General features: G+C 40.9%; 1 protein-coding gene across 1 annotated transcript in view; it reads right to left on the bottom strand.

Annotated features, from left to right (window-relative positions):
- Positions 1-9,860: 9,860 nt before the first annotated feature.
- Positions 9,861-26,035, bottom strand: part of TAPT1 (transmembrane anterior posterior transformation 1) — a 57,127-nt gene continuing 40,952 nt past the window's right edge. The window contains exons 10-14 of the mRNA XM_083163593.1: positions 24,278-24,337; positions 22,424-22,492; positions 19,105-19,181; positions 14,734-14,894; positions 9,861-13,493 (exon numbers count right to left, since the gene is read on the bottom strand). Of these exons, the coding sequence (XP_083019719.1) occupies positions 13,267-13,493; positions 14,734-14,894; positions 19,105-19,181; positions 22,424-22,492; positions 24,278-24,337 (594 nt within the window). The 3' untranslated portion in view covers positions 9,861-13,266. The remainder of the gene's footprint in view (positions 13,494-14,733; positions 14,895-19,104; positions 19,182-22,423; positions 22,493-24,277; positions 24,338-26,035) is intronic.

Raw genomic sequence — 26,035 nt, 5'->3', positions numbered from 1 at the left:
GCCATGTGGGCATACGCCAGCCACCCTGTTTAAGTGAATGAGAAACTGCTGAGATTGTGTACACAGCGGCATGCCGCAATATGTACGCATTATGGTAACACTGCATTACCCAGCAACACTGTAGCAGTACACCTCTGTAATATGTTAATATTTATATAATGGTGCGGTTATACAGACCATATTCAATTGTCATCATAGAAACAAACCACTGCAGAATAAAATCTATTCTATTTGTTATAGTAAGTAACATTTCATTGATATTGTAGAAACAGACCACAGGTGGATAGAAGCTATTCTATTCACATTCAGTTACTTGGGGTTTCTGAGAAGTTTACATTTAGAAGAATATGAAGTGATTGTTAATTGTTATGAGTTTGTTTTTTGTTTTTTATAAATTGACTTCTATCTTAAATTTAGTCTATTTGAGTTATGTTCCATATCGTCTTTATTTCTTTTAAATTGTAGTGTGTGATATTTTTTTTGTGTGTGTGTGTGTATTTTTTTTGTGTGTGTGTGTGTGTGTGTGTGTACACTGGAAGGAAGTGTTTTGTTGTACAGTTTTAGTAATTAATCAGGTCAGCAAGACAAAACTAAATCATTAATGATTGTTATAGATTTGACAGAAATAGCGATAGTTTCTACAGTTCTGGAAATTCTCAACACAGAAAGTATTATTGTTTTTTTATATGATGCCATTAAGTGCCCATACTGTCCATAAAGTTAATTAAAACTGTATAAAACAAGCTTCAAACAGCCGGTACAGGGAAGAGCTAATACAGATAATTCTACAACTAATGGAAAGACAGAGGCACCAACTTTATGTGGGAGCGCACTAAAGCAGGGTGACACCCAAGAGGGAGGAGGGCCCTGTCTGGGAGAACTTACATACTAGAGCTCAGGTTCTCAAACTCTGTCCTCAGGACCCCACACAGTGAAAGTTTTGCAAGTTTCCCCACAGATTCACAAGTGATATAATCAGATCCACATGTGGATATTTTAAATTTGTCATTGAGTAATGAATGCACCTGCTGTGTGACCTGGAAAATCTGAACTGTGTGGAGTCCTGAGGACCGAGTTTGAGAACCCCTGGACTAGAGGATTGCTATTGCAGTTTAGCAGAAACTAAAGGTAAAATATATTTTATGGAACCCTTTGACATGTCAGCCCTTCAAGTGGATCATGAGGAAGAATTTCCTTAGTTGAAGTATTGCAACTCATGTCCTAAGTTCTAGACCAAGAGTACCAGTATACAAAACCCACTTTTTCCGTTTAGCCTATCCCTCCTCCTAACCTCTTTTGCTCCTCCTATCCTGCCTACCCTACCCCTCCATCCATTCCTACTTATCCTATTGTTTTTCGTTCGTGCACCCAGCTCCTTTTAGTCTGTTAACTTATGAGTAGGGTCCTCCTTCCTCACGTACTCACCCTACCTCTTTACCTCACCAGCGCTCCTGCCCTGTTCTTCCCTTCCTCTACTTCATCTTCCGTCTCCTCTACAATTTCAACACCTACTTAGGAACTGATGCTGATTTTAGTTCTACCAGTTATACCCCTATGTATGCTGTATTTTATCAACACACCCTGTACGTTATCTTGTAATTAGTTTTTTGTTTGCTATGTACGGTGCTGCGGACACTTTGTGGCGCCTTCTATATAAATGTACTACTACTACTACAAAAAAGTGTATAAATCGGAGCCCCTTTCCTTATGGTCCGGTAACAAGACAAGTACCAGTCCACAGTTTCCTGTATACCGGAGACAGTAACACATATAAATTGAATGAGCTTCTACATCACAATCTTTTTAAATCACTTTTTCGAAACTTTATTCACTTCTACGTATTTGTTCTTACTGAGAGGCAGTAATTAGCATACTCCCTCTTTTTTTAAGGAATATCAAATAAAAGTTAAATTTTATAGTGTATATTATCAGTTGGACGCCTTACATAGTTATCTGCAGTGTGCACCCACCCTATCTCTACTGTTCCCTCCCCTTCTTTTTTTGTGTATACCACACAGAACCCAGTCTATTGCATTCAGTGTCCAGTACCACACCGACCCTACTCCATGTATTGAAATCTAGTAATTGGTGGTGCAGGTAGGCAAGGAAATGTCACTGCAGTACAGAAAAGTGATTGTGGTCAGGGCAGGCAATGATAGAATATGTGCAGAGTAACCAGCTGCCTGTCTTAACAACTCCGTTGACTGTTGCGCTTCACTGGCTTGTATGGACCCATAGAAGTCTGTGAAGGAGGAACCAGAAATGATGTGATAAAGGAAGAATTACACCCACAGATCCAGATATTATGCAAAACTAAAACCCAAAACATGTAGAACACAAAATATTATTTTGTTCCTTTGTCTCATTTGCCAAACACCCGAGTAATGGAAGTTACGTAACAAACCAGCTGGATTGTTGTAGTTTGTACTTAGCCATTATCACACAGACCTCCAGGTGAAGCAAATTAAATAATACTAGCCATGTCATGTCATGTGTCCCTCTGGTCATTTTTACAATTACTGTAAGTATCTGAAGAGTGTTCTGCTCTAGGGAGAAAATAATGCTAATAGGAATGTATGACCCTAGTATTTACCGACTCAAAGACCTACAGTGTGTAAGTTCCTATTTGCCTCCACTATAAATTGTATCATAAAGTTGGGGTAAGTGACAGATAACAGAGCTGGTCGCCTTCACTCAGGGATTTAACTGTGAAATGCTGGATGTCCTACAAAGGGCTGAGCTTGACAGACAGTACTGTGTTATCATTGTCTTTATCCCAATATTGTACACACACAAAGAATCTCACTGATGAAGCACATAGACAATGACAGCAAGAGATGGTGCAATCTGCTTGTACAATGGGCAGGGTGAAAATGCTGGCATAATGTGTCTGATCCCATTAAGCCCTCTTTCCCTCCTTTTTTTTATATTTTTTCCAACTTTGACACAATGTATTCATATTTATATTATTGTTAGCAAGTTGCATTATTGTTATTATCTTATACTGTCCATTCCTGCGCTATATAAGAAACTTAAATAATTCTAAACACAATTATTATTTTATTTTTTTAAATCTCTTCATAAGAAACTTTTGGCCTGGGGTACTGTGGAAAAATAAATAAATCTGATGCACTAGGGCGCTGTGATTCACAAAAAAATGGGAACCGCTGCTGTAAAGGTGCCCATACACTAGTAAGATTTATCTTCAGATCTGGCTGGTTGGGACAAAAACATGGTTATGGATGAGTGACAGTTCGTCAGTTTTCCAAGCAAATAGTCAACTGTCATTTGCTCTCATCCATAACCAGGATTATGTTCCAACCAGCCAGATCTGAAGATAAATCTGCGTGTGTATGGCCACCTTACACTTACATTTTAAGCATATAAAATCGATTGAGTGATTACATCACCAAAAGTCAAATAGTAAATTATTACTACACTAACAATCCCCCATCCCACCACCACATCTCTGTGTAGGGATAATGGAACTTGTACAGACAACCGTGTGCTAACATTCCACGGAATGGCAATGTTACAATGTCAGAGCGATTTCTGCAATCCACTTACATGGTTCCGTTTGATATAATGATATGTTTTGGCAGTTTTGACTATAGGTGACCTCTGCTGGCATTACAGTGTAGTTTTCTGGTATAGAGCTACAACTGTGCTTTATTACCATGTGTTCTGTTCCTGAAAATCACTCACTTAGCAGAGCTGCAGGGAACACAGGAACAGAGCATGGAGCAATACCATAGTGGGACACTGACACCATGTTTTTAACTTCACAAAGTCAAATGAACATTTGGTTTTGTGGGCACTAAAGAGGAGTAGAATTTACGAACTGTTCTGCAAAATATTTCACCCGTTCTGTAAAGTGTCAGAGCATCGCAGGCAGGATTTTAATGGAATTTGTTCTTCCCCAACCACACATACAACCAGAGAGGAAGGTATAGACGTCCTCTCAGCACCTTAATTGCCCACATACATACATTTCTGAGAGTGTGATGTGAAGAACCTGTTTTACATGGTACCTTAATTGTTTTTATATTGTGATTTATATTGTGATTCATTATATGTTCATTTTTATTCAGTAAAATTTATACATTGTACCTTTCAGTGTGTGTTACCCTTTCCTTAGCGCTGCTCACATGCCTTGGCGTGATTGGTCTTGTTGTTTTCTTTTCGGTGAGGGACTGACTATCCCCCCATTGAGCAGCAGCTAACCCATAGAAAAACATACCCTGTTAAGCGCCTGATTTTTTCCTTGGAATTATTCATTGAAAATTTCTTCAGACTTGAGCACAGCCAGCTTAACCAGTATCTCAGTTATTTTGATTGAACCAACTGCTCTAGTGCAAATATCACTAAAACCTGGACTTTTAGAGATAAATTTACTAGATGGGAGTTCATTTGAAGAAGGGATGTTGCCCATAGCCAATCAGATTATATTATCTTCTAAAAGGTGCTAATTAAATAAGAAGTATAATCTGATTGGTTGCTATGGACAAAATCCCATCTTCAATATAACTCCCATTTTAGTAAATGTACCCCTTAATCTGCTTTGATAACCAAAGTTGGGAAACACAGTGCTATGGAGACCACTGCTTTGATTCCTTAATAGCTTTTTGTAGCTTATATACGATAGTGTAGACCAGTGGCCCACAACCGTGGTCCTCAAGGCACACCGACAATTCAGGTTTTATTGCTTAGACACCTGTGAATTCATTTGTACCTCAGTCAGATTGATTATGCCATTTTCGAATAAGCAGTAATAGCCATAGAACATGGACTATTATTCTACACCATTGGTCCTCAAGGTACACCATCAGAGGTGGCCATAAACTCTAACAGGTCATGTTTTCCAGATCTCCTAGCTGGTATACAGGTGTATTCATGTAGTGACAAATATAAAACATCCACAGGTGGTGCATTCAGTTACAGACCTATTTTTAAAAATGTATCAAAAAATAGACTTGGGCATAACTTGGAAAATTGTTTGTTAGCACTTTTATTCACTTACCATTAAAATATTAAATGAAGACATATGTTTAATGTATGTCCTTCAATTGCAAAAGTAACATTTATTTTAAATGTTTGAGGTGTTTGCAATAGGTTTCTGGATGCAGAAAACGTTTATCCACCAGAGAAATCTATGCAAAGGTGTCTTCACTCAAACCATGTGGTGAAGCAGGTGGACCTTGTCCGGAGCAGGTACATTATGGTCTTCTACATGCTGGATGAAGGTCTCCACTGCAGCTTCTGGTGATTCAAAATGCATCACATATTGTGCTTGATTTGTGGTAACATGAAGAAGTTGCATCTGGCCAGGTCTGGATTGTACAGCAGAAAACCAAGTTCTGGGATGCATTCCTGCATTGTTGTGATGGAGAAGAGCACCACAAGTTCTTGGAAGGCAACTGGAAAGGCCATCCAGATCTTGCAACAGGCATTTGTGGTCTAAGAATTAGGGGGAGCAATAAGTTTCCAGATGCGCAGTGTATAGGTATATAGAGTCAGTCTGTCTGGTTGTGAATTAGTTTTTCTGACTAAAGTTCTTGTGATGTGTAGTTACAGAACCGCACTGCACACTGAAGAAATCAGTCATGTTCAGTTCCTTCATGAACTTGTAATAGAACTGAAAAAAAGTCCACTGGCTAGCCCCAGTAGCGCACACAGGGGGGGTTTCTGAGTACCCAGAACCCCCCAGGAGTCTAAGGACCCTAGGCTGAAAGCTGAGGGTCCCCTCTTTCCATAGGTACTGTACAAGAATTTTAAAAATCGGCCCTTGGAAACCGGAGATATCTGACTTCAAAGCAGTGGTCCCCATCCAAGCCTGTTAATTGCTATTCCCAGTCAGATATTTCAGGTTCTGTCTGACTAACAGTTTTTCTGAGGGTATATTCTAACCCCTTTGGTAGACATTAGTAGCATGTCTCTACTTCCCAGAAACAGAGATATCAGCCTTCCAGCAGCTGGTTACTGCTCAATCTCCACACACCTGGTTTGTAGTTGTATATTCTCATTGGCAGATTGCTCTGCCTCCTGAACTCTGATTTCCTAGTCCCCAATACCATTTGGTAGGAGGGATTCTCTAGTTTTTAATTTCTTTCAAATCTAATTTTATTAATATTATTATTTATAATCATTTGGTCTATCTATAATACTTTAACTGACCCGGCATATACTGGGTCACCTAAGTGTCCATCTCCGTGCTTTGCTCCGCCCCTCTGGAAACCCCCTTCTGAAAATCCTGTGTTTGCCCCTGAGCCCTGATCTTCTAGGACTACAGGAGTGATCTGCGATAGCACGACACTTTTGACCAACTGCCCTATCTTAAACCACTTGGGAGTGGTTTGCAGAATTTGGTGCAGGATTCAGACCTGATCGCAAAGCTGCTTTTTTTTTTTTTGGGCAAATGGACAAAACCATGTGGATCACAGGTGGGGCAAATGTAAAATATGCAGGGAGAGTTGGATTTGGGCGAGTTATTTTGTTTATGTGCAGGTTAACTACTGTCTGAAATCTAATTTGCGGTAGAAGAATAAAGCAATTTCAATACACCCCACCCAAATCTAACTCTCTCTGCACATGTTACATTTACCCCACCTGCAGTGCACATGGTTTTGTCCATTTAATTAAAAAAAAAAGCTGCTTAACGATCAGATCTGAACAACAACCATGGTCCCTGGAATATGAAAAGCACTGCAAACTTTGGGAAATCAGTGATTATGAATCCTGGATCTACAGCAGTGGTAGCCAACTCCAGTCCTCGAGAGCTACCAACAGTTCACGTTTTCCAGACAACTAAGCTGCTGCACAGGTGCACTCATTACTGACTAACACATTTTAAAAGATCTACAGGTGGAGCTAATTATTTCACTTGTGATTCTGTGAGATTTGGAAAACATTAACTGTTGGTAGTTCTCGAGGACTGGAGTTGGCTACCCCAGATCTACAGTCTAGTTTTCACCAAGAGACCAAAAAGTATTTATGCGAGTGCAACATGGCCAAGCAGATGGTGGCTGTTTCTGTAGCCAATATTGGTCAGTAGCTATCATAGCAATCCTGCAACAACACACTACCAATGCCTGCCACAAATGCTGGAAGCCATTTTTAGTAGCAAATCCAATGCCTGCTGCAAATGCTAGAAGCCATTAAAGGCACTGCCCAATAACTCGTGCCCTTCTCCATAACATGGGATTAGTTTTAAGTCACAAGGAGCTGCAGTGGAGGCCTTCATGAAGTATTCTCTGTACAGCTCTTCTCATTAGTTACTCTGACCACCTGTATCGCCTCACTGTGACACTTAACTCTACCTCTTCTCTTTATCTCATACCCTCCTCTCATGGGTGTCCAGTTTCCTATTTGCCATCTTCTCCTGGATGTCCAAACGTTTTTGCAAACTTAACCTCCTTCTCTCCCAGTCTCTAGATCAGTGTCAACAGCACCACTATATCCTCTGACATAAACCAGGTTCTATACCCTTGCAACTCTTCCCATATTGCTGCTGCAGCAATTTTTCTTAACTTCTGCTGGTCCATGCCCCCAGCCTTGGCAATAATGTTATCCAAAAATGCACTTTCATTGACATTGGTTTCAAAAAGTGGGAAGATCTTTAACATTTATCTGCAAACAATTCTGCTTCAGCAGATTTACTAAAGTCTTCCAATTCTCACATCCTTTCTGCTAACTTCAACACCATCCTCTGACCACCACCTTCCTCCAGTGCCCATGACTTTGTGATCCATCTTATAATGCTATCCTCTAGGACAGGGAACCTTCAGCCCTCCACCTATTGTGGAACTTCACATCCCAGTATGCCTTGTTACAATTTTGCTATGTGGCCATGTTACAACTGTTGCAGGGCATGCTGGGATGTGTAGTTCAACAACGGCTGGAGGGCCAAGGTTCCCCATCCCTGCTCTATGACATCTATCAGAATCATCCAGTCCTAACCCTACTGGTGGTAAATTATATTCCATTCTTTCATCCTCACCTCCAGCTCTACAACCTCTCCCTCTCTTTTAGTACTATCCATTAATTCTCATAAAACAAAGCCCTCATTTCACCAACCAATAAAAAAAAAAGAAACACTCACTTGAACCCGGCACTCTCTCCAGCTACTTCCCTGCCTCAACCCTTTGCTTCCAAGACCATTGAGCAGCTTGCTTATTGCCATGTTTTTCTCTTCCCTCTTCAATTTAGTTTCCAGTCCCTCCACTGAACTTGCCTTTACCAATGTCATTAATTATCTTCTCGCTGCCAAATCCAAGGGTCATTTCTCTGTACTTATCCTCCTACACTAGTGTGCATATTTTGAGAATGTAGATCACCTTACTTCAAACGCTATACACTACTTTAAATTCTTGGTTGGCATCTATCATCTCTAACCACTACCTTCTCTAACTTCACCTAGTCCTCTATCTATTACTATTCCTCAGTGGTCTGTGTTCAGTACCCTTCTTGGTCCATACACCACATCCATTGAATATCTAGTCAGCTCCTTTATTCTTTTAAGCTACCTATATGCTTAAAAGACCCAAAACTACCTCTCATCTCCTGACCTGGCACTCATATCTCAGATTATAGATCAATTGAATTTGAGAAAACCCACGAGGAGCTGAAGGAAATACAAAATTACTTTAAATCATCTTCTCCCCTTTATCTCTGTTTACAACACTTGTTTCATTGTCCTTCAAATCAAACGTTGGCCATGATCCTTTCCTCCTTCCTGTTTTACACCCCCACATCCACGCTTTCATAATCTAACTTTCATAATCTATCTAGGATCCTAGAATCAGACCTTTTCACACCACAGATGTAAAAAAAAAAAAAAAAAAAAAAAAAGGAATTCATGCACTAATCCTTTCCCATTTCACAAACACCATGTCCTTCACTCTAGCTTTGTCTTGTATCTGCCACTCCCCACTCTGACTGTTGTTTCTTTTTCACCATCAAGGTTATTACATTCCTTAAAAACTGTAATCATTTATGGCAGCGGTGGGGAACCTCCGGCCCGCAGGCCGTATACGGCCCCCGGAGCAGGTCTTTGTGGCCCGCCCACCCACCCGAGGGTTATGCAGCTAGTCATCGGACTCCCTGCACAGCCGCCGCACCAAACAGCCCGGCAACTCGTAAACTGCGGCTGCCGCCGGAGCGTGGGACGGCTGCCTCAGGATGATTTGTAAGGTTTTTTTTTTATCTTTTTAAATGGCCCCCCGAGGCATTATGCCTCAATGCAAATGGCCCTTGGACCCCAAAAGGTTCCCCACCCCTGACTTATGAGCAGTTCCATCTTCACTTGTTCTTTTCAACTAGCACTATCCCCATTGTACCCAAATTCCTCTGACTTTGCATCCTGCTCCACCTGACTCATCATTGCTGCTTCTATAAGCTGTAGAGAGTCATTTACCCTTTCCTAGATGTCTTCCGTTACAGTATATCATAGTTATCCTGTGTATTTATTTATTTATATAGATACCTTGTTGAGATTTGTTTCAAACCTGTCTGCTCAGAGGATTCCACTCTGGACAAATGTAGTAATGATCTTAAATGAGTCCATGACCTATGACCCTTGGCTAGGAGCATAAATGACCAAACTATACTTCATACACTGCAGAATCCCTTTGTATTGACACAATGCATTGGATTACCTATTAAGTCTAGAAGTCGGGTTCAGCAGAAATGGGAACGTGAATTTTTGGAACCAGGCTTACAGAATCTTTGCCTTATGTTTTAGTGTTGTCACTAGTGAATCCATATGAAGACTATTGGTATATCCGTAAAATAACTGCTCCCACTCGGCATAAGCCACTTAGATCACATTAATACATTTCACAGTATTAAACACACTATTCACATGGATTATAAAATATTATAAAATTTATTTTGCTTAGTTTTACAAGATGCACTTATAAAACTTGTACACAATATGATTTTTAACAGAAGAAAACATATGTCCTTTCCTTCATAAATAAGCATTTCACCAGAGAATCACTATCCAACTGCATTTCAGATTACTGTACATTGCAATTTATAATTGGAGGGTTGAGACATTTGTGAGCGTATTCATTTCAATTTAACCTTCGTTTTAAATTTCATTTTCAGACCTCTCTCTCCTAATAACTGAATCACTTTGCTTAAAATTTCAAATCAGTACATAACACACTGTCTAACCTCTGCAGTATAGTATTTTACAAACTCAGCTCTAACTAAAAAGGTGTATGTACACACACATTACTTATTATACAGAATGCATAATGATCTTCTAGAAGAATGCTACCTACATAAATCATCCTCCAGTCTGACCACCAAGAATAAATCTAAATTGGTTTAAAGGATAGAGGTCTCTATTTACTAGGCCTTGGAGAGAGATAAAGTGGAAGGGGTATTTGAAAAACAACAGGGGCTGTTTTTCCCCCCGGTGCTTTATCTCTGTCCAAAGCTTAGTAAATAGAACCCAGACTCATTAAAATGTCGGCTTTATCAACCAATCACTACCCAGCCATCATTTTCTAGACTGTACTAGACAAATTAGAGCTGGAATCTAATTGGTTGACATTAGCAACACACCCACTCAGAAGTTTTATTAACTTCTCCCCATAGTATTGGACATTATTAAGCTGTATATTTGAGAAACAAATCTATGGCACAGACTCTAGGCAAAGTTATCCCAGCACCTAGCAAATGTATTTTCTTGGCTAATCAGAGGGATGGCTGCTGCTCTTTAAAAAGGAAGAACAGTGCATGGATTCTTATAAGGGAAAATATACAAAGAGGACATTTTCTTGGTCAATTTAACAGTCACCATTTTCATGTAGTCCCAGTGCATGTCAGACATGGTGGAGGCAGCCATATTGTGGTAACTAGGTCTATTTCATTAGTGTTATCATTGAGACACAGGATACTTTTTTGCCTTGGGCCTCAGCGATATCACTAATTACCCAATGAGGGGTTTACAGCTTTATGAATAAGGAGGTTCAGCCACAAAATGGCCACCTCCATTGTATGTCAGCCACAGTTACACCGTAACAGCTCACGAGGTAATTCTGACAAGATAATGTTACCTTTTTTTTTTACTGCTGGCTAAAGATGAGCCTGTCTACAAATTGTGACAGAGCCCCAAAGTGACTGTCGAGAGAAAATATTTATTTCTTTATAAAAATATTTCCTTTAAGTGCATTTAAAATAAGCCCACTGGTGCATTAAAATATCACGTTAAGGACTCACAGAAATAAACAAGCTGGCCATACATCTACAATTTTATCATCCGATCTGGCTGGTTGTAACAACCTGGTAATATTTAAATGGCAGTTTGTCAGTTTTCCAGCATTTTGAAGCAAATGGTCAACTGTTCTTTGCTCTGATCTATTACCAGGTTTTTGTTCCAAACAGCTCCTACCTCCATTCTGTTGCAATGCAGTACACATTTTGGACATCCAGAGCGTGAACATTTTTTAAGAAATTACGGTAGTAGAAAGAGCTTTGCTGCAAAATGAATCCCAGTTTTTAATGCACTTAAATAGATTCCTTGATATTTACTATAATGGATGTGGAGATAAATATTATATATAGGATTTTTGTTTCTGCAAGTGCAGCTTAGGGGAAGTATTATATATTATTGTATGGTTAAACACAGCTCGCTGACCTCTTGTTTTGGGTTACTTTCAAACTACAGAATCTGGAAATCTGCACTCCCAGTCCTACATAAAACAAATGATCGGCTAGTCAGGCCTGCTGGGACATTATGACTTGTACAGCTCTTCTCCAATTCTCATCTATTCTTTGCTGATCGAGAACCATTCTTTGGTGGCCCTTAACTTGCCAAAAAAACCTTGACGTCAGCATTTATCATGTCCATGTATATGGGTTTTGTTTTTTTAAATGTAAAAACCAAGCATTACACATAATCATTCCATGCGTTCTTCTCAAGGAACCACAGGATAATGACTGGCAAACCTATGGCACATATGGGTGACTGAAGAAATATAAAACTGGACAAATAAATCAGATACTAAAGTACGTAAGTGGGTGGGTCAGTAACCCATGCCACTACAACTAGCCCCCCATGCTGTTACTTCTCTGGTCAATCATGAATATTTAGTATATAAATTCTCTGGGAATCCTTGCATCACTTAGGTGGTTCATGACTAATATTCATGAGGCAGTGTTGTCTTAGAAATGTCTCTTAAATGTTGTTCAGCCTGCACAATGACTTCCACAGGCTATAGGTAAATAATAAATCTTTATTGCATGTAAAATCCATGTATTAAGCCCTGCTGGTTCACTTACTCCGCTGTGTGCACATTTAGAGCCCTTCATTTCTACCCTTGTAGTGTACTACTGAAATGTTCTGTTTCCTGTTTTGCTGATCTCCCCTGCAGTTCGCATTTGAAACGATGGTAGTAAAATGTTCTTTGCATGCAGTACAATATATTACAGCAGTATGACATTTTATTAAGACATTATAAAAAAAAAAAAAAAGAAAACAACTTTAGCATAAGAGAATCTGGATTACCTGGCGTGTGATTGAATAAAACAGAGCGTACGTGTTAGACAAGCCCAGTCTGTTCCAATAGCAACTTGTTTGCACGACTTTACAATTTTATTTGAGAGATGCTCAAGGCAAGTGAAATTTGTTGATTTACTAGAACCTGTTAAAATACATTTGTTTTAATTCTGGAAAATAACGATATAAATATTTAAGAACAGTTTTACTTTAAGGCATCTAAAAATACACACAATAACCTTGCCAGGTGAATAAATTAGAGTGTGGTATATAAGTGTATGACACATGGTTGAAGCTTTTTGGAAGGAATCAATTTATACCCAGTATCTTGTGGTTCTGTTTATATGAAATTTTTAAGGCATTTGATCTAGGCCTAAGCTAGCTAACCTGTATAATAACTGGCAATGACTGATGAGGAAGTTTTTTTACCCAAGACTGTCCATTTTCTTCTAAGCTAAAATCAAGGGAGAACCCAGAGACAAAAATCATGTACTAAGCTCCATGTTGCCGATCACCATGCTTCCTGTTCAGTCTGTGCGCACTCTGCTAGGCTTGCAAGCGCTAGTCCAAAATCCAGGAAAACGTTCCCAACACCTCCAAGCTGCACCCGTCAAATCCACAGCACACTGCCCTTTTTAAAAAAGGGAATAGGCTTTGCCTGTAGAAATAATTTAAAGAAAAATAAAAAAATAAATATCCAGGTGCCAAAAGCTCAGCGAGTTCTTTCCCGTTTTGTAACACGCGTTCTCTGAAAGGCTTCAGTCGATTCGATTTCCGCAGATGGTGAAGCGGTCAATGTCCAGCAGATCCTTATTAGCGGACTTGTTTTGGGGATCTGTGTTGTCCTGTGTAATGTCTTTCTCCTCTCCATCTGGTGTGGTCAGGAACTTGTCGGGATTACTTTGCACAAGCAGTGGTGCAGTGGAGTTCTGACGCTTGGGCTGGCTGGTAACTGAAGCGCTGACAGGTTCATCTGTAGGAAGTCCTGACATTAGAGAAATTGTGGTTACTCACAGTGTAACGTTAATAGAATAGCAATGATTTTAAAGGTTGAGTCTTACCTATACGCAACATAATATACATTAGAATGCAGCTGATTAATTCAGCTGGAGGCAGGAAAAGTAACAGAGGTACACGGTTATACAGTAAAAGACCTGCCTATTATAAACAGTAGAAACCATATTAAATAACCATATTCCCTACACCAGCAAAAGCACATTATACAGCAGTACCAATGTTACACTAACACAGATTATACAGCCACCCTATTACACCATCAGGACATACCAGGATGCCCACTATAATAGGCACCTTATTACACCATCATGACATACCACATTATACCAGGAGTGCCAACTATCACAGGCCCCTTATTACACCATCGCGACATTCCACATTATACTGGACTAGCAGTTACAACTATTACAGGGCCCTTATTACGGATCCGATATGATATCCCGGCGGTCGGAATCCCGACACTGGAATCCCGACCGCCGAAATCCCGACAAGGGGGGGGACATGGATCGCCCCCCCTTGCGGGCTCGCTGCGCTCGCCACGCAGCGGGCCCGGTGCCTCGCTACGCTCGGCACGCTATTATATTCTCCCTCTATGGGTGTCGTGGACACCCACGGAGGGAGAAAGTTTCGGGATTTCGGCGGTCGGGATTCCAGTGTCGGGATTCCGACCGCCGGGATCCCGACCGCCGGGAAATTAACCGCATCCCCTTATTACACCATCATGACATAACACATTATACCAGGAGTGCCAACTATCACAGGGCCGTTCTTACACCAGCTGGACATACTGTACCACATTATACCACTGTTGATATTGTTACAGGCTACACAGGTACCTAATCATACTAACAGCTATTACTTTACTCCATCAGAATTTTGTGAGCTACACCAATCAGCACCAAGGTTAGAAAGCTAAAGGAAAGCACAATCTCCTGTGAATACTTCCCATTCACTGTTGAAATAAATACTTGTCCATATCCACTTCATGTACAGTATACCAGTTCTAGGTAAAATAAGTGCAGAGAATTGGGGTATTACCCCCAATACATCTCTAATATATGGGCACCATAAGATGTGCCTGCACAAGCTATGATTTTGATTGGCAGCAAATGGTTGTATGTAGGGATCTATTAGATGTCAGGTCAAACATGGAGAGAATCTGATTGTGCATCATTGGTGGGTGTATGATATGTCCAAGAAGGCCTTACCCTGCTTTGCACTGGATTTGCTGGGGGCTTTCTTCGGCGTTTTCCCTGGCATACTGGTGGCGGGGGGCTGAAACAGTTTATCTTCCATCTTGGCCTCCTTCACATACTGACAGGACTTCCCCAGCAATATAATGCTGTTAAGAACCTTGAGCGTTATCAGTCTGTGTGAAGAGAATAATGGAGAGGCTTAAGCAGAAACAATACAACAAAATCTGGGTATACAGTATTTACTGAAGAACATCTGTTATCACACATTAGCTCAGACCTCACCGTAACATAGTGTAATAGGGTGAATAGAATCCATTTATGAAAAAAAAAAAAAAAAACTTAAGTTGCATTCACAACGGGCGATATTTTGAATAATATTGTTAATTTTGGCCCTTCTGAACCATATCGTTCCAACATACTGCCCGGTGTGTATGCAATGAATGATGGTCAATGGAGACTCCCGTGGGTTGTTAACAATGGTTTCTGTCATCTGTAAATGCAGCTTAGCTTTTGAATATCACAAAGTTGCATATTACTAGACTTTAGCTAGATCGGTCGTCACGCAAGATATTGTTCAGTGTGTATGTACAATATTGTTTGTCCAGGACACCGGAAGGTGCAAGGGAAATTACTCAGCAATATCATTCACTGTACACATCGTCTAGTGCAGGCATATCTAAACTATGGCCCTCCAGCTGTTGTGAAACTACATGTACCATCATGCTTTGCCACAATTTTGCTATTAGGGAATGCTAAAAATATGGCAAAGCATGCTGGGATAGTTTCACAACAGCTGGAGGGCCACAGTTTGGACATGCCTGGTCTAGTGTGTATGGGCCTTAAGAAAGACAATGTGGGCCTTGTCCATAAACAGTTAATGACGGGGTAAATGTTGTACAGATGTCTTATCTATAGTAATAACAAAAAACTACTATACTGGGCAAGTGATGAGGGTGAAAGCAGACCCCACACTTAAGTACATGTAATAAATGGTTATCTTATATGATAATTACAATGAATAGTTAATTCATTCAGAGCAAAACTGTTGGGATTAAAGCCCAGATGTACTAAGCTTGAAAAGTGATAAAATGGAGTGACAAACCACCAGCCAATTGCCTTACTGCCATGTCACGTGCGGTGTTGAAAAATGACATGTAGGAGCTGATTGGTTGGTTATTTATCACTCTCCATTGTGTCACTTTTCAACTTTTCAAGGCTTAGTACATCCTGTTTTTAATGATTTTATTCTTCTGTGGAAATGTAACTTTGGCAGAAGAACGAATAGAAGCATTCCCACTAATAGGCTTTCTGAGCTGAATCCATAAAGTTTATTAAAAAAAAACACTGTCCATTACGGAAATGCAATCTTTATTATGTTAATATTTCAAATCTAAAAGGGATGTTCTAATACAGTAGAATGAAGCAGCTGCACAATATGGAAACCAGCTACTGGTACTCGAATGTACCGTGTTTCTCCGATAAGCCCTACCCCGAAAATAAGCCCTAGCGGAAAGCCTAAAAAACTGGAAAGAGCTGTAGGTGAGGAGCAGGACGGGGGGGGGGGGCATGGTGCCTGTGAAAGCAGGACCGGGGGCATGGTGCCTGTAAAAGCAGGACCGGGGGCATGGTGCCTGTAAAAGCAGGACCGGGGGCATGGTGCCTGTAAAAGCAGGACCGGGGGCATGGTGCCTGTAAAAGCAGGACCGGGGGCATGGTGTCAATGTTAATTAAAATAAGCCCTATGGTGTTTTCTCTTGAAAAAAAACAAAACAAGACAGTGTCTTATTATCGGGGAAACACGGTATCTATTCTGTATTGAAACATTGATCAAATGTGGAATGGAGAACTGTACCTTGTTCTAACACTATGATAAACGAAAGCCTGCGGTAACGAGGTCTCTGTGTGTGTGTGTGTGTGTGTGTGTGTGTGTGTGTGTGTGTACAGGTTATGTGTGGTTATTAAAGCTGTAACTCAGATAGAAAGCCTCTGACACAGCAATACACAGCAGCCGTCTGTCTACTGGGTGCTAGGCAACAACTCTACAGTGTAACAGAATGGAACTTCAGAGAGCCACTTCTGTGTAAATGATCTTTCTGCATTCTAAATAGCATGACAGAAAATGATGCATCTCCCACAGAGTCGCTGTACTGGAAGTAGGCTGTAAGATTATGCATATGCTAGTACAGCGAGTCTCGTGCCCATAGAAGTTTATGGGCAAAACTCCCAGTGTTGTCACAATAAATGGGATGCTGATTTGCTTACAATGATCTCTCACCAAGAAACTTCTTAAGGTGCGTACACACGGAGCAATATGATCGCTGGCAATATATTGCTCAGCAATCATATTGCTCAGTGTCCCGTTTGAAAATGACACACTGCCGGGAGAAGAGGCAGGGGAAGTCGCTGGTCGGAGGAGCATGCTCTTCCGACCAGCGACCATTAGGGGGCTGAAAACGGGAGCGCGCACCCGGCAATTTATCGCCGATGCACACTCCAATCGCTGGCAATATGGTCGCTTAGCAACCATATTGCCAGCGATTTATGCCCGTGTGTACACTGCTTAAGTGTTGTCTAACTCAATATAAAAGGACAGAGGGATCAATAGCGGGACAGAGAGAGTAACCACCTCTGAGCCAATGCCATAATATAAAACATACAGGCAATGCCTATTACAGTCTTTTACTTGTGAATACATATAGTACCTTTTAAAACAATCTAATGTCATACTCTAGTGTACAAGTGTAGTCATTTACTGGGTCAAACCTATAATCAGCAGGGGGAGGGCAATAAGCATTCTTCCAGTTGCTTTGGTACTACACATCCCAGCATGCACTGCGACAGTGTTGCCATCAGGGCATGCCATTGCTTTAGGAGACATCATTTAAGCATAAGACACGTTCTATTTGTCATTTTTAAAGTCATATTGGAATAGAGTCAAGAAGGACTTTTTATAGTTGTTCTCCTGCACATGTATCATGGAAGAGTTCTGAAGATTTGAGTATAAAACACCTTGTATTATTATAGATCATCTGAATGTTCCTAGGAGCTCTCAGTACTTCAGAACATAAGATTTGGGGGAGAGATATGTCAATCGCACAGGTGAGTACAGTTAATATTGTGAGAAGGACCCTCCTAGGTACTAATGATTTTTTAGTGATTTGTACAGTAGATGAGGGTGTGCTACCATAGGCATTAAGATTTACAAGAATTTAAAGAAAGGAGAAAGAATGCCTTTTGCTGGTGCACCTAAGAATTGAAGAGACTCGTAATATATAACATTTATTGGCTATGTATTAAAATATTTTTGCGAAATAAAACCAAAACATACAACAATCACAACAAATGATAAAAAGGGGAGGACGTTCCCCTGACTCAGTGTGAGTCAGGGGAACGTCCTCCCCTTTTTATTATTTGTTGTGATTGTTGTATGTTTTGGTTTTATTTCGCAAAAATATTTTAATACATACCCAATAAATGTTATATATTACGAGTCTCTTCAATTCTTAGGTGCACCAGCAAAAGGCATTCTTTCTCCTTTCTTTAAATACTTCAGAACAGTGTATTTTTTATAAGCGATTTGACTGGCATATATTGGAAAGTATAAGACTACATGACTTAAGGGCAGACTCCGGACGAAGGCAAGGAGGAAGCCACAGACTAAGAGTTAAATAGGAATAGGGAACAGGATCCTCCAGCAGCACAAATCAGCGATAGGAGATATAATAGTAGATATCTCTATTAAGTTCATACACGCTATTTGTTTTGCTGCAGTTTATGTGATTATCAGCAGTCAGAAGCATGCATTATTCCAGTGTAACAATGATTTTGTAGACGCCCGCAAGGCTGTCAAACTTTACTATTTTACTTTATTTAAACTCTGCAGCAAGTGGCGCAACTCCTCTCACTACACCGGTTATACATGAGGCCTGATTCACGCCCGTTAGCGTGGCTGCAATTTTTGCAGATGGACAAAACCATGTGCACTGCTGGTGGGGCAGATGTAACAAGTGCAGAGAGAGAGAGTTAGATTTTGAGTTATGAGTTATTTTGTTTCTGGGCAGGGTAAATACTGGCTGCTTTATTCTTACACTGCAATTTAGATTTCGGTTTGGACACCCCACCCAAATGTAACACTCTCTGCACAGGTTACATCTGCAGCCTTGGCAACAGATCTGAATCAGGCCCATGGTCACTGATGCACTGCCTACATATACAAAGCTGGCCTTAGCTGCAGTGAGAGGTTTGGTAAAATGCAGCAGTCCTTGCGGCGATATGGAACCTGGTGCTGCGGCCACCTCTGGGTAGTAACAGTCAGAAGTATGTGTAACTTGTCAAATGTTCTCTACAAACCATATAAAAGCCAAGCTATCATGGAGAACTTACCCAAAGTAGAAGAGCACAACACAGGCGTAGGCCAAGACACCTTGCACCTTAACTGAACTGGTCACCACCCTGATTAACTGGAAAAGAGAACAGATTGGGTTAAAAATCTGAGGTAAAAAATTCCCACCAATTCATGGTACAGATTTAACTTCAGACACTAAAGGCTCTGGGCAGACCAAAATGGTTCATCTCCTGTACGTAGTCAGTTTACACAAGTAATAAGCCTGCTTCCAAAAGACCTAGAGCAGGCATGTCCAAACTATGGCCCTCTAGCTGTTGCGAAACTACAAGTCCCATCATGCCTTGCCCCAGTTTTGCTATTAGGGAATGCTAAAACTTTGGCAAAGCATGCTGGGATGTGTAGTTTTACAACTGCTGCAGGGCCACCGTTTGGACATGCCTGATTGCGATTTGAACGCAATGCTGATGTTCACGCAGCTGAGCATTTATCGGTAGACTCTGCATACGCCAAGGTACTCCATCAATGCCGGCAGCAACCAGCAGCAAAAGTAATTGAAAAGTATAGTGTTATGGATTGTTTAATGGAGGAGGACCCCAAACTGGTATTTAGCCTAGGGCCCCATTAAGGTCTAAATTCGCCTCTGTTTCTCACAGCTTGTCCTGAAAGCAGATCAGTGTCCAAATCAGCGTACATGTAGCTGAATAAAGTAAAGGCTTGGCACTACACTCAGGGATGTGTGCCCAGCTGTAGTGCAGCATTTCACTTTAGAAGAGATCCAGATGACTAGCGTCAGGTGCTTGGCATGGATTTCTTCTACGAAATGCCTTGGTATAGTGTAGGAACAAATACTATTGACTATAAGCAAACTATGTACGAGATGAATACATTTTTGCAATGAGAGGTCTTGTTACCGTATTAATTGAACCACACTCGGGGCCAAATGTAATAGGGTGAGAGTTTTAGAAAGTGAGAGCTTTTGGGAGAGTTTTCCCATGTTTTTTAAAGCAGCAATCAATTACACTGCAAAACCAGGTTGATTTTGCAGTGTAATTGATTGCTGCTTTAAAAAACATGGGAAAACTCTCCCAAAAGCTCTCACTTTCAGAAACGCTCACCCTATTACATTTGGCCCTCTGTATTTTAGGTCTCCATCGCTCACTGTCTCCCCTTCATTCCAGTCATACCTCAGCATTAGGAGCTGGACAGAAATGCTAGTTGCCATGGCTGCTTTATTATCAACTTCCTCATTTCCCTGCCTTGCAGCGGCCATTAAACTTTTATTACTTTTATGATTGTTACATTGCGGCCTAATATGCATCACGTGTTCCCACACCTCCTAGACTGTTACAGGTGAATGACTTAGAAAGCGATAATCCGGTGTGGAAATAAACAATTCTACACACAGGATTAAAGTGCATTATGTGAAATAAGAAACTACTAAATCTATAGCATTCTGCACAGGTTTTCCCACCAAAAATTTTTTGTGGCTATTTTTTTTTTTTAAAGGGTTTTTGACAAAATGTGACCTCCCATTTTCACTCTGTCCAATGCCCAGAAATTCTTGATGTCAAAAACCAGTGAAAAAAGGGTATAGTACTGTAGGTAAAAAAAGGAAATCAACCAGTAACCCCAAAAATGACAAAATATCATAGGAGAACAGACGTTTAGTAGAGGTCATTACAAAAAGCTTTTGGACACTTAAATTGAACCAAATTGATGTTATACTGCAATTTTCTAAAAATAAAACAAAAAAAGTAAAAAATATGCAAAATAATAATAATAATAATAATAATAATAATAATTATAATAATATAATATGTAGTCTCCCCCCCAAAATGATGGAAGTATTGGGAAAAAAAAAAATTAAGACTTGATAATTCAGGGCAGTGTAAAATGTATGGAGTCCATAATTTCACAATGCATTTAAAGCTGGTGTGTCCAGGGGTCAATGAATATCAATGTTATCTGACCATGCGGTGCATGGAAGGAGTAGCTGTGTGCTTTCATTGTCAGAACGCAGGAATGATCCAAGGAGGATCTCATTGATAAATGGGTTGAGTGCTGCCAAGTTGGCTCCATACTATGATCCTGCAACCTGATTGGCCTCCCCCATGGGTATACGTCCTGCTTCCACCAACCAGGTTACGGCTTTTTCTCTGTATCCGTAAGGAGTTTCCATTTCATAAATGATTAACACGCCAACACCGATTCTCGTTCTTCCTTTGCGTTTGTCTTATTGAATGATTAATAGATGTATTAATAGTGGGCCTGATTCGGCCATGTTCACTAGGCTGTGTATGTTGGCAGCCTAGCGAACAGGTAAACGCCGCCCCGCCGCATAAATCCTGGCGACCGTGATAGAACAAACTGTGTAACAACAGACTTGGAGGTAAGAGGGCCCTGCTGTAAGCTTACAATCCCCCCTTGCCTGAGGCCGCACGGGTGAAAAATCAGATGGTCGCCGAGCATTGAATTTAAAAAAAAATTCCCGTTCACAAATAAAAGTCAGTCTAGACTGACTTATTTCCGACGGAGATGGCCGAAGTCAAGGTGGGCGCTGACATCTTGTGACATCAGACTCTGGCCCCAAGTAGACATCAACACGCCTGCATCCGCAAGGGGGAATTCCTCCAGCTCCAGCCCCCTGCCCGACCCTTCCCTCCCTTCACAGGAAACTCGCCAGAGGTATTTGCATATTCGGCCATGTACAGTACAGACCCGCACCATCGGCTGGGGGAGTGAATTCGGACTTGACCGATCAGAATCACCCCCATTATACCCATTTCGTAGGGTTACTTGTTTTTTTTTTTGCATGATATACCCCAGGCATGTCCAAACTAGGGCCCTCCAACTGTCGTGAAACTACACATCCCAGCATGCCTTGCCATAGTTTTAGCATTCCCCAATAGCAAAACTGGGGCAAGGCATGATGGGACTTGTAGTTTCACAACAGCTGGAGAGCCATAGTTTGGACATGCCTGTGGTATACCCAATTGCTTGCAGAGCTCCCCCTTTGCATTAGAGATCCAGTTTATATTTATCTGTGTGCAAGACTTCGTAATGAATAAAGTGCACACTAATTAGTGAATGTATGCAGTTAATAACAAAATGAAATAATTAGGCATCTAATTCCATGTTCAATTATTCAATTCAATTATTTATTCAGCCACGATCTGCCTGGACCATTATGTAGCTCCCAGTAACACCCTGTAATATTCTGCACAGAAGTACTGAATCTCCATTCTCATCTGCTCTGGTTTTCCTTAGCTTCTGGCACAAGTGATTTAAATAAAATGCATGCTAATGATTTGTGCGGGTCCTCTGTACAAGCGGTTGGCCTCACACATTAATACTTACAAGCACTGCAAGCGGCAGAGGGATGAAGCCCATCCGCCTGGAGACTGAGTCGCTGTAATCAGTGTAAGCCTGAAACGGAAAGGAAGGCATTTGCTGTACCATTGCTGAAATATCACACACACTATATACTTATAAGTGGGTCACAATGGACGAAGTGAAGAGATGAATGTGGGTCAGTAAGTTTCCATCACCCTATCTGGGCCAAAATATAGTTTAAAAATAAAGCTGCCTGCATGTCCCTGGTAGATACAGTAATAGCTAAGCAGGTTCTGTATTCATCAGGCGGCATGTATGGAAAAGTAACATGGCTGTAAACACTCTGCAACACATCAGCTCCTGCATATGGATGGGTAGAACAGATTAATCATGTCCTATAGCTAATAAGACCAATTGAAGTCTACATACATAAAGATCTTTGCAATGGTATTTTAATGTGCATCGAAATGACACGGCTATATAAAAGTACGTTCAGAGTGTGTCAAGCAAAATGGACATGCAAACAGCAACTCCTTGTATTTACAATAAGCTTGAGACCAATTTAAATTTTTAAATCGTGCTACTGGGGCCCAGAAGCACTAAAATGGTCCAAAAGCACCCCCCCCCCCCCCCCCGAGCAACAATTTAAAAACACATACAAATATGCAGGATATAATTCGGTGACATTAGTATTAGTGATACAAAGTGACACACATTCAGAACACAACTGTGCGGTGGGATGCATGGCACGGCTTACTTGCGTAGTCTGTTCCAAATCGGGCAGTTCAGGTTCAGAACATGGGACCTCCTGGGGTAGCACAACTAAACTGCTTGGGAGTATCATTAAACTTGTTTAGAACATTAAAACTATACCCTTGTGGGCTCGCTACATTTCAGGCTGTGCTTGCCACAGGTTACTATGTCCACGATGATGGTGTGCAGAGGCAGTTTAGTTAGCCCAGCGAGCCCCATGTTCTGAATTTGAGCCACATGGGGCTACTTGGTACAAACGAAGGCCGGATGTATGTGGATTAGCAGCGCTCTTATTTAATGACGAGTGAATACCACTTAAATTGATGTATTTTAATAATAAAAGTTGGTACTCATTAGAGATAAAGCTGGCGTAGCCCAGTGAAACGCGTTGGTAGTACTGTGTTGCTACAGATCTGGGGAGACATCCGATCTTACACCTGCTTATTCCTCGGACCACTCGGTCCCCAAAATTTGGAAGTCATCGGCTCATCTTCCTGTCCATTTGAATACAAACTCACCACGAGGTTGTAGGTCAGGCTTACAACAAACAGCCACTCCCTCGTTTGGTACACAGGAGTACTCACTGCCGCATTATTTGGACTCCACTCACCTTTTGGGACTATCATAGTGTGGACAGTGCAGGTCACATTGAAACCCTCATTTGGACTCATCTCCCCATGTAATATCTGGCTATAAAGCCAATTTATTGGTACAACTTTTTTAATGTTGTGTGTTTTTATGTCATTGTGCACTTTTTATATGTATATTTTGTTATCTTGCACTAAGGTGCAATCTAAGTATTTAATGAGTATCAACTTTTATTATTAAAATACATCAATTTAAGTGGTATTCACTCATCATTAAATAAGAGCTAATTCTTTGTGTATAAACTTAGTTGTTTTTTTTGTGGGGACGGACCATCCTCACCCCAGCAGCTGCTCCATTAAGAAAAGCAAAGCTAATTAAGCACTCTAGAAGGGCAACACTTAGTGCTGTCCCTTCAAATTTTCCTCCCGGATGTATGTGAATGCCTCTTGCTTACATTAGAAGCCAGTGTTAGAATTGCTGCAACAAAGTGTACACAGACTCACACTAATTATGCCATGACAGGATTCCAGTACATACATTTTTCTGGCGGCTGCTCACGAGTTCGAAGGCAAGGCTGGCTCTGTATTCACTGTACACCTACAGGAATCCGAAAGAGAAACGGGGAACAGCTTACAACAGTAACTGTGAGTGTGCTGTAAAACAATGACACAGCGAGGGGGGGAATTATCTACAGTTCAAGGTGCATTTCCATTCTCTGAAACATTGAGGTAAAAGTGAATATATGCGTTATGCTCCCAGTTAGAGCATGTGCTCAGTTCTCTGGGTCTGGACATGACCCTGAATAGCAGATATGACAGGATATTGATCAGCAGTGATGTGTGCTTTGGGTGCTCTGTGTAGAACGGTAGAGCAGGTGAGCAAATCTCTATGCTGCAAACTCCACTCACAGGGAATAGCATTGACACCTTTCCTCAGGCAGGTATTAGGTTTAATGTGGAACACAACAGAATGAAGAGTTGTAACATTAATACTTCATAAAACACCAGTAGTATTAATAACGAAGTGATTTTATAGCGGAGATTGCAGTGATAAATACATTTTCATCTCTTTATGTATTGAGGACAGTGTTGTGGAACAGTGGTGTGTCTCGGGTGTTTCATGTTCTCCATTTATTTATTATAGTTTCTTATATAGCGCAGCAAATTCCGTTGCGCTTTGCAAAAGGAAACCGTGATAAAACAAACTGGGTAGAAACAGACATAGAGGTAGGAGGGCCCTGCTCGCAAGCTTACAATCTATAGAAGGGATACATCAGGATAGGATTCCATAGCGTGGCAGTCCCACCAGATTACAAGACAGTCCTGAAGGGATGCAATTAGATATGAATGCTACTGGAGATTGTGTGGGGGTCCTGAATATGATAGGCTTGCCTAAAGAGGCGAGTTTTCATGGAACACTTGAAAGTTTGGAGGCTAGAGGAGTCTTATTGTACATGGAAGGGCATTCCATAGGGTGTGAACAGCCCGGTGAAAGTCCTGTAATAGTGAATGGGATCTAGTAATGAGTGTGGATGAGAGACGCAGATCTTGTGCAGCGCGGAGAGGTCTGGTGGGGAAATATAAGAGAAGAGTTGCGTTAGAGTAGTCAGGTTAATGGCCTTGAATATGAGAAGTAGTATTTTATATTGAATGCAGTAATATACAGGCAACCGATGTAGCGCCTGACAGAGTGGATCAGCAGATGATGACAGTCAGGAAGATTAGCCTCGCAGCTGCATTCAGAATGGATTGTAGCGGTGAGTGTCTTTAGACCGGTAAGGTGGCTATTGCAATAATCAATGCGTGATCTAATGAGTGCAGGGATTAGAGTTTTTGCGGTGTCTTGTGTAAGCTATGGACGAACTTTGGATATGTTTTTTAGATGCATGTAACAGCATTTAGAGACAGATGGAATGTGAGGAATAAAGGACAGTTCAGAGTCGAGGATGACTCCTAGGCAGCGAGCTTGTGGAGTAGGAGTATTATTGTGTTCTATTAATATTACAGTGATAGAGATATCAGGTTGGTAACTACTCTTGGCTGGTGGAATATAATTAGTTCGGTTTTGGAAATGTTGAGTTTGAGGTGGCGAGAGGACATCCTGGATGAAATGGCAGAAAGGCATTCAGAGACATGGAGCAATACTGATGGTGACAATTCAGGGGAGGATAGATAGATTTGAGTATCATAAATGTAGACATACACAATTTAAAACATTGCTTATTAAAATGATACATACAAGAAAATAGAGCAGTCTCACCGCCACTTGCCCTAGGACAGCCTCGTTCCCAATGCA

The sequence above is a fragment of the Crinia signifera genome, chromosome 1 (genome assembly GCF_055691185.1).
Source record: "Crinia signifera chromosome 1, ASM5569118v1, whole genome shotgun sequence".
NCBI classification, from domain to species: Eukaryota; Metazoa; Chordata; class Amphibia; order Anura; family Myobatrachidae; genus Crinia; species Crinia signifera.
The sequence above is the reverse complement of the archived record's forward strand: the minus strand, read 5'-3'. Positions and strand labels throughout refer to the sequence as shown.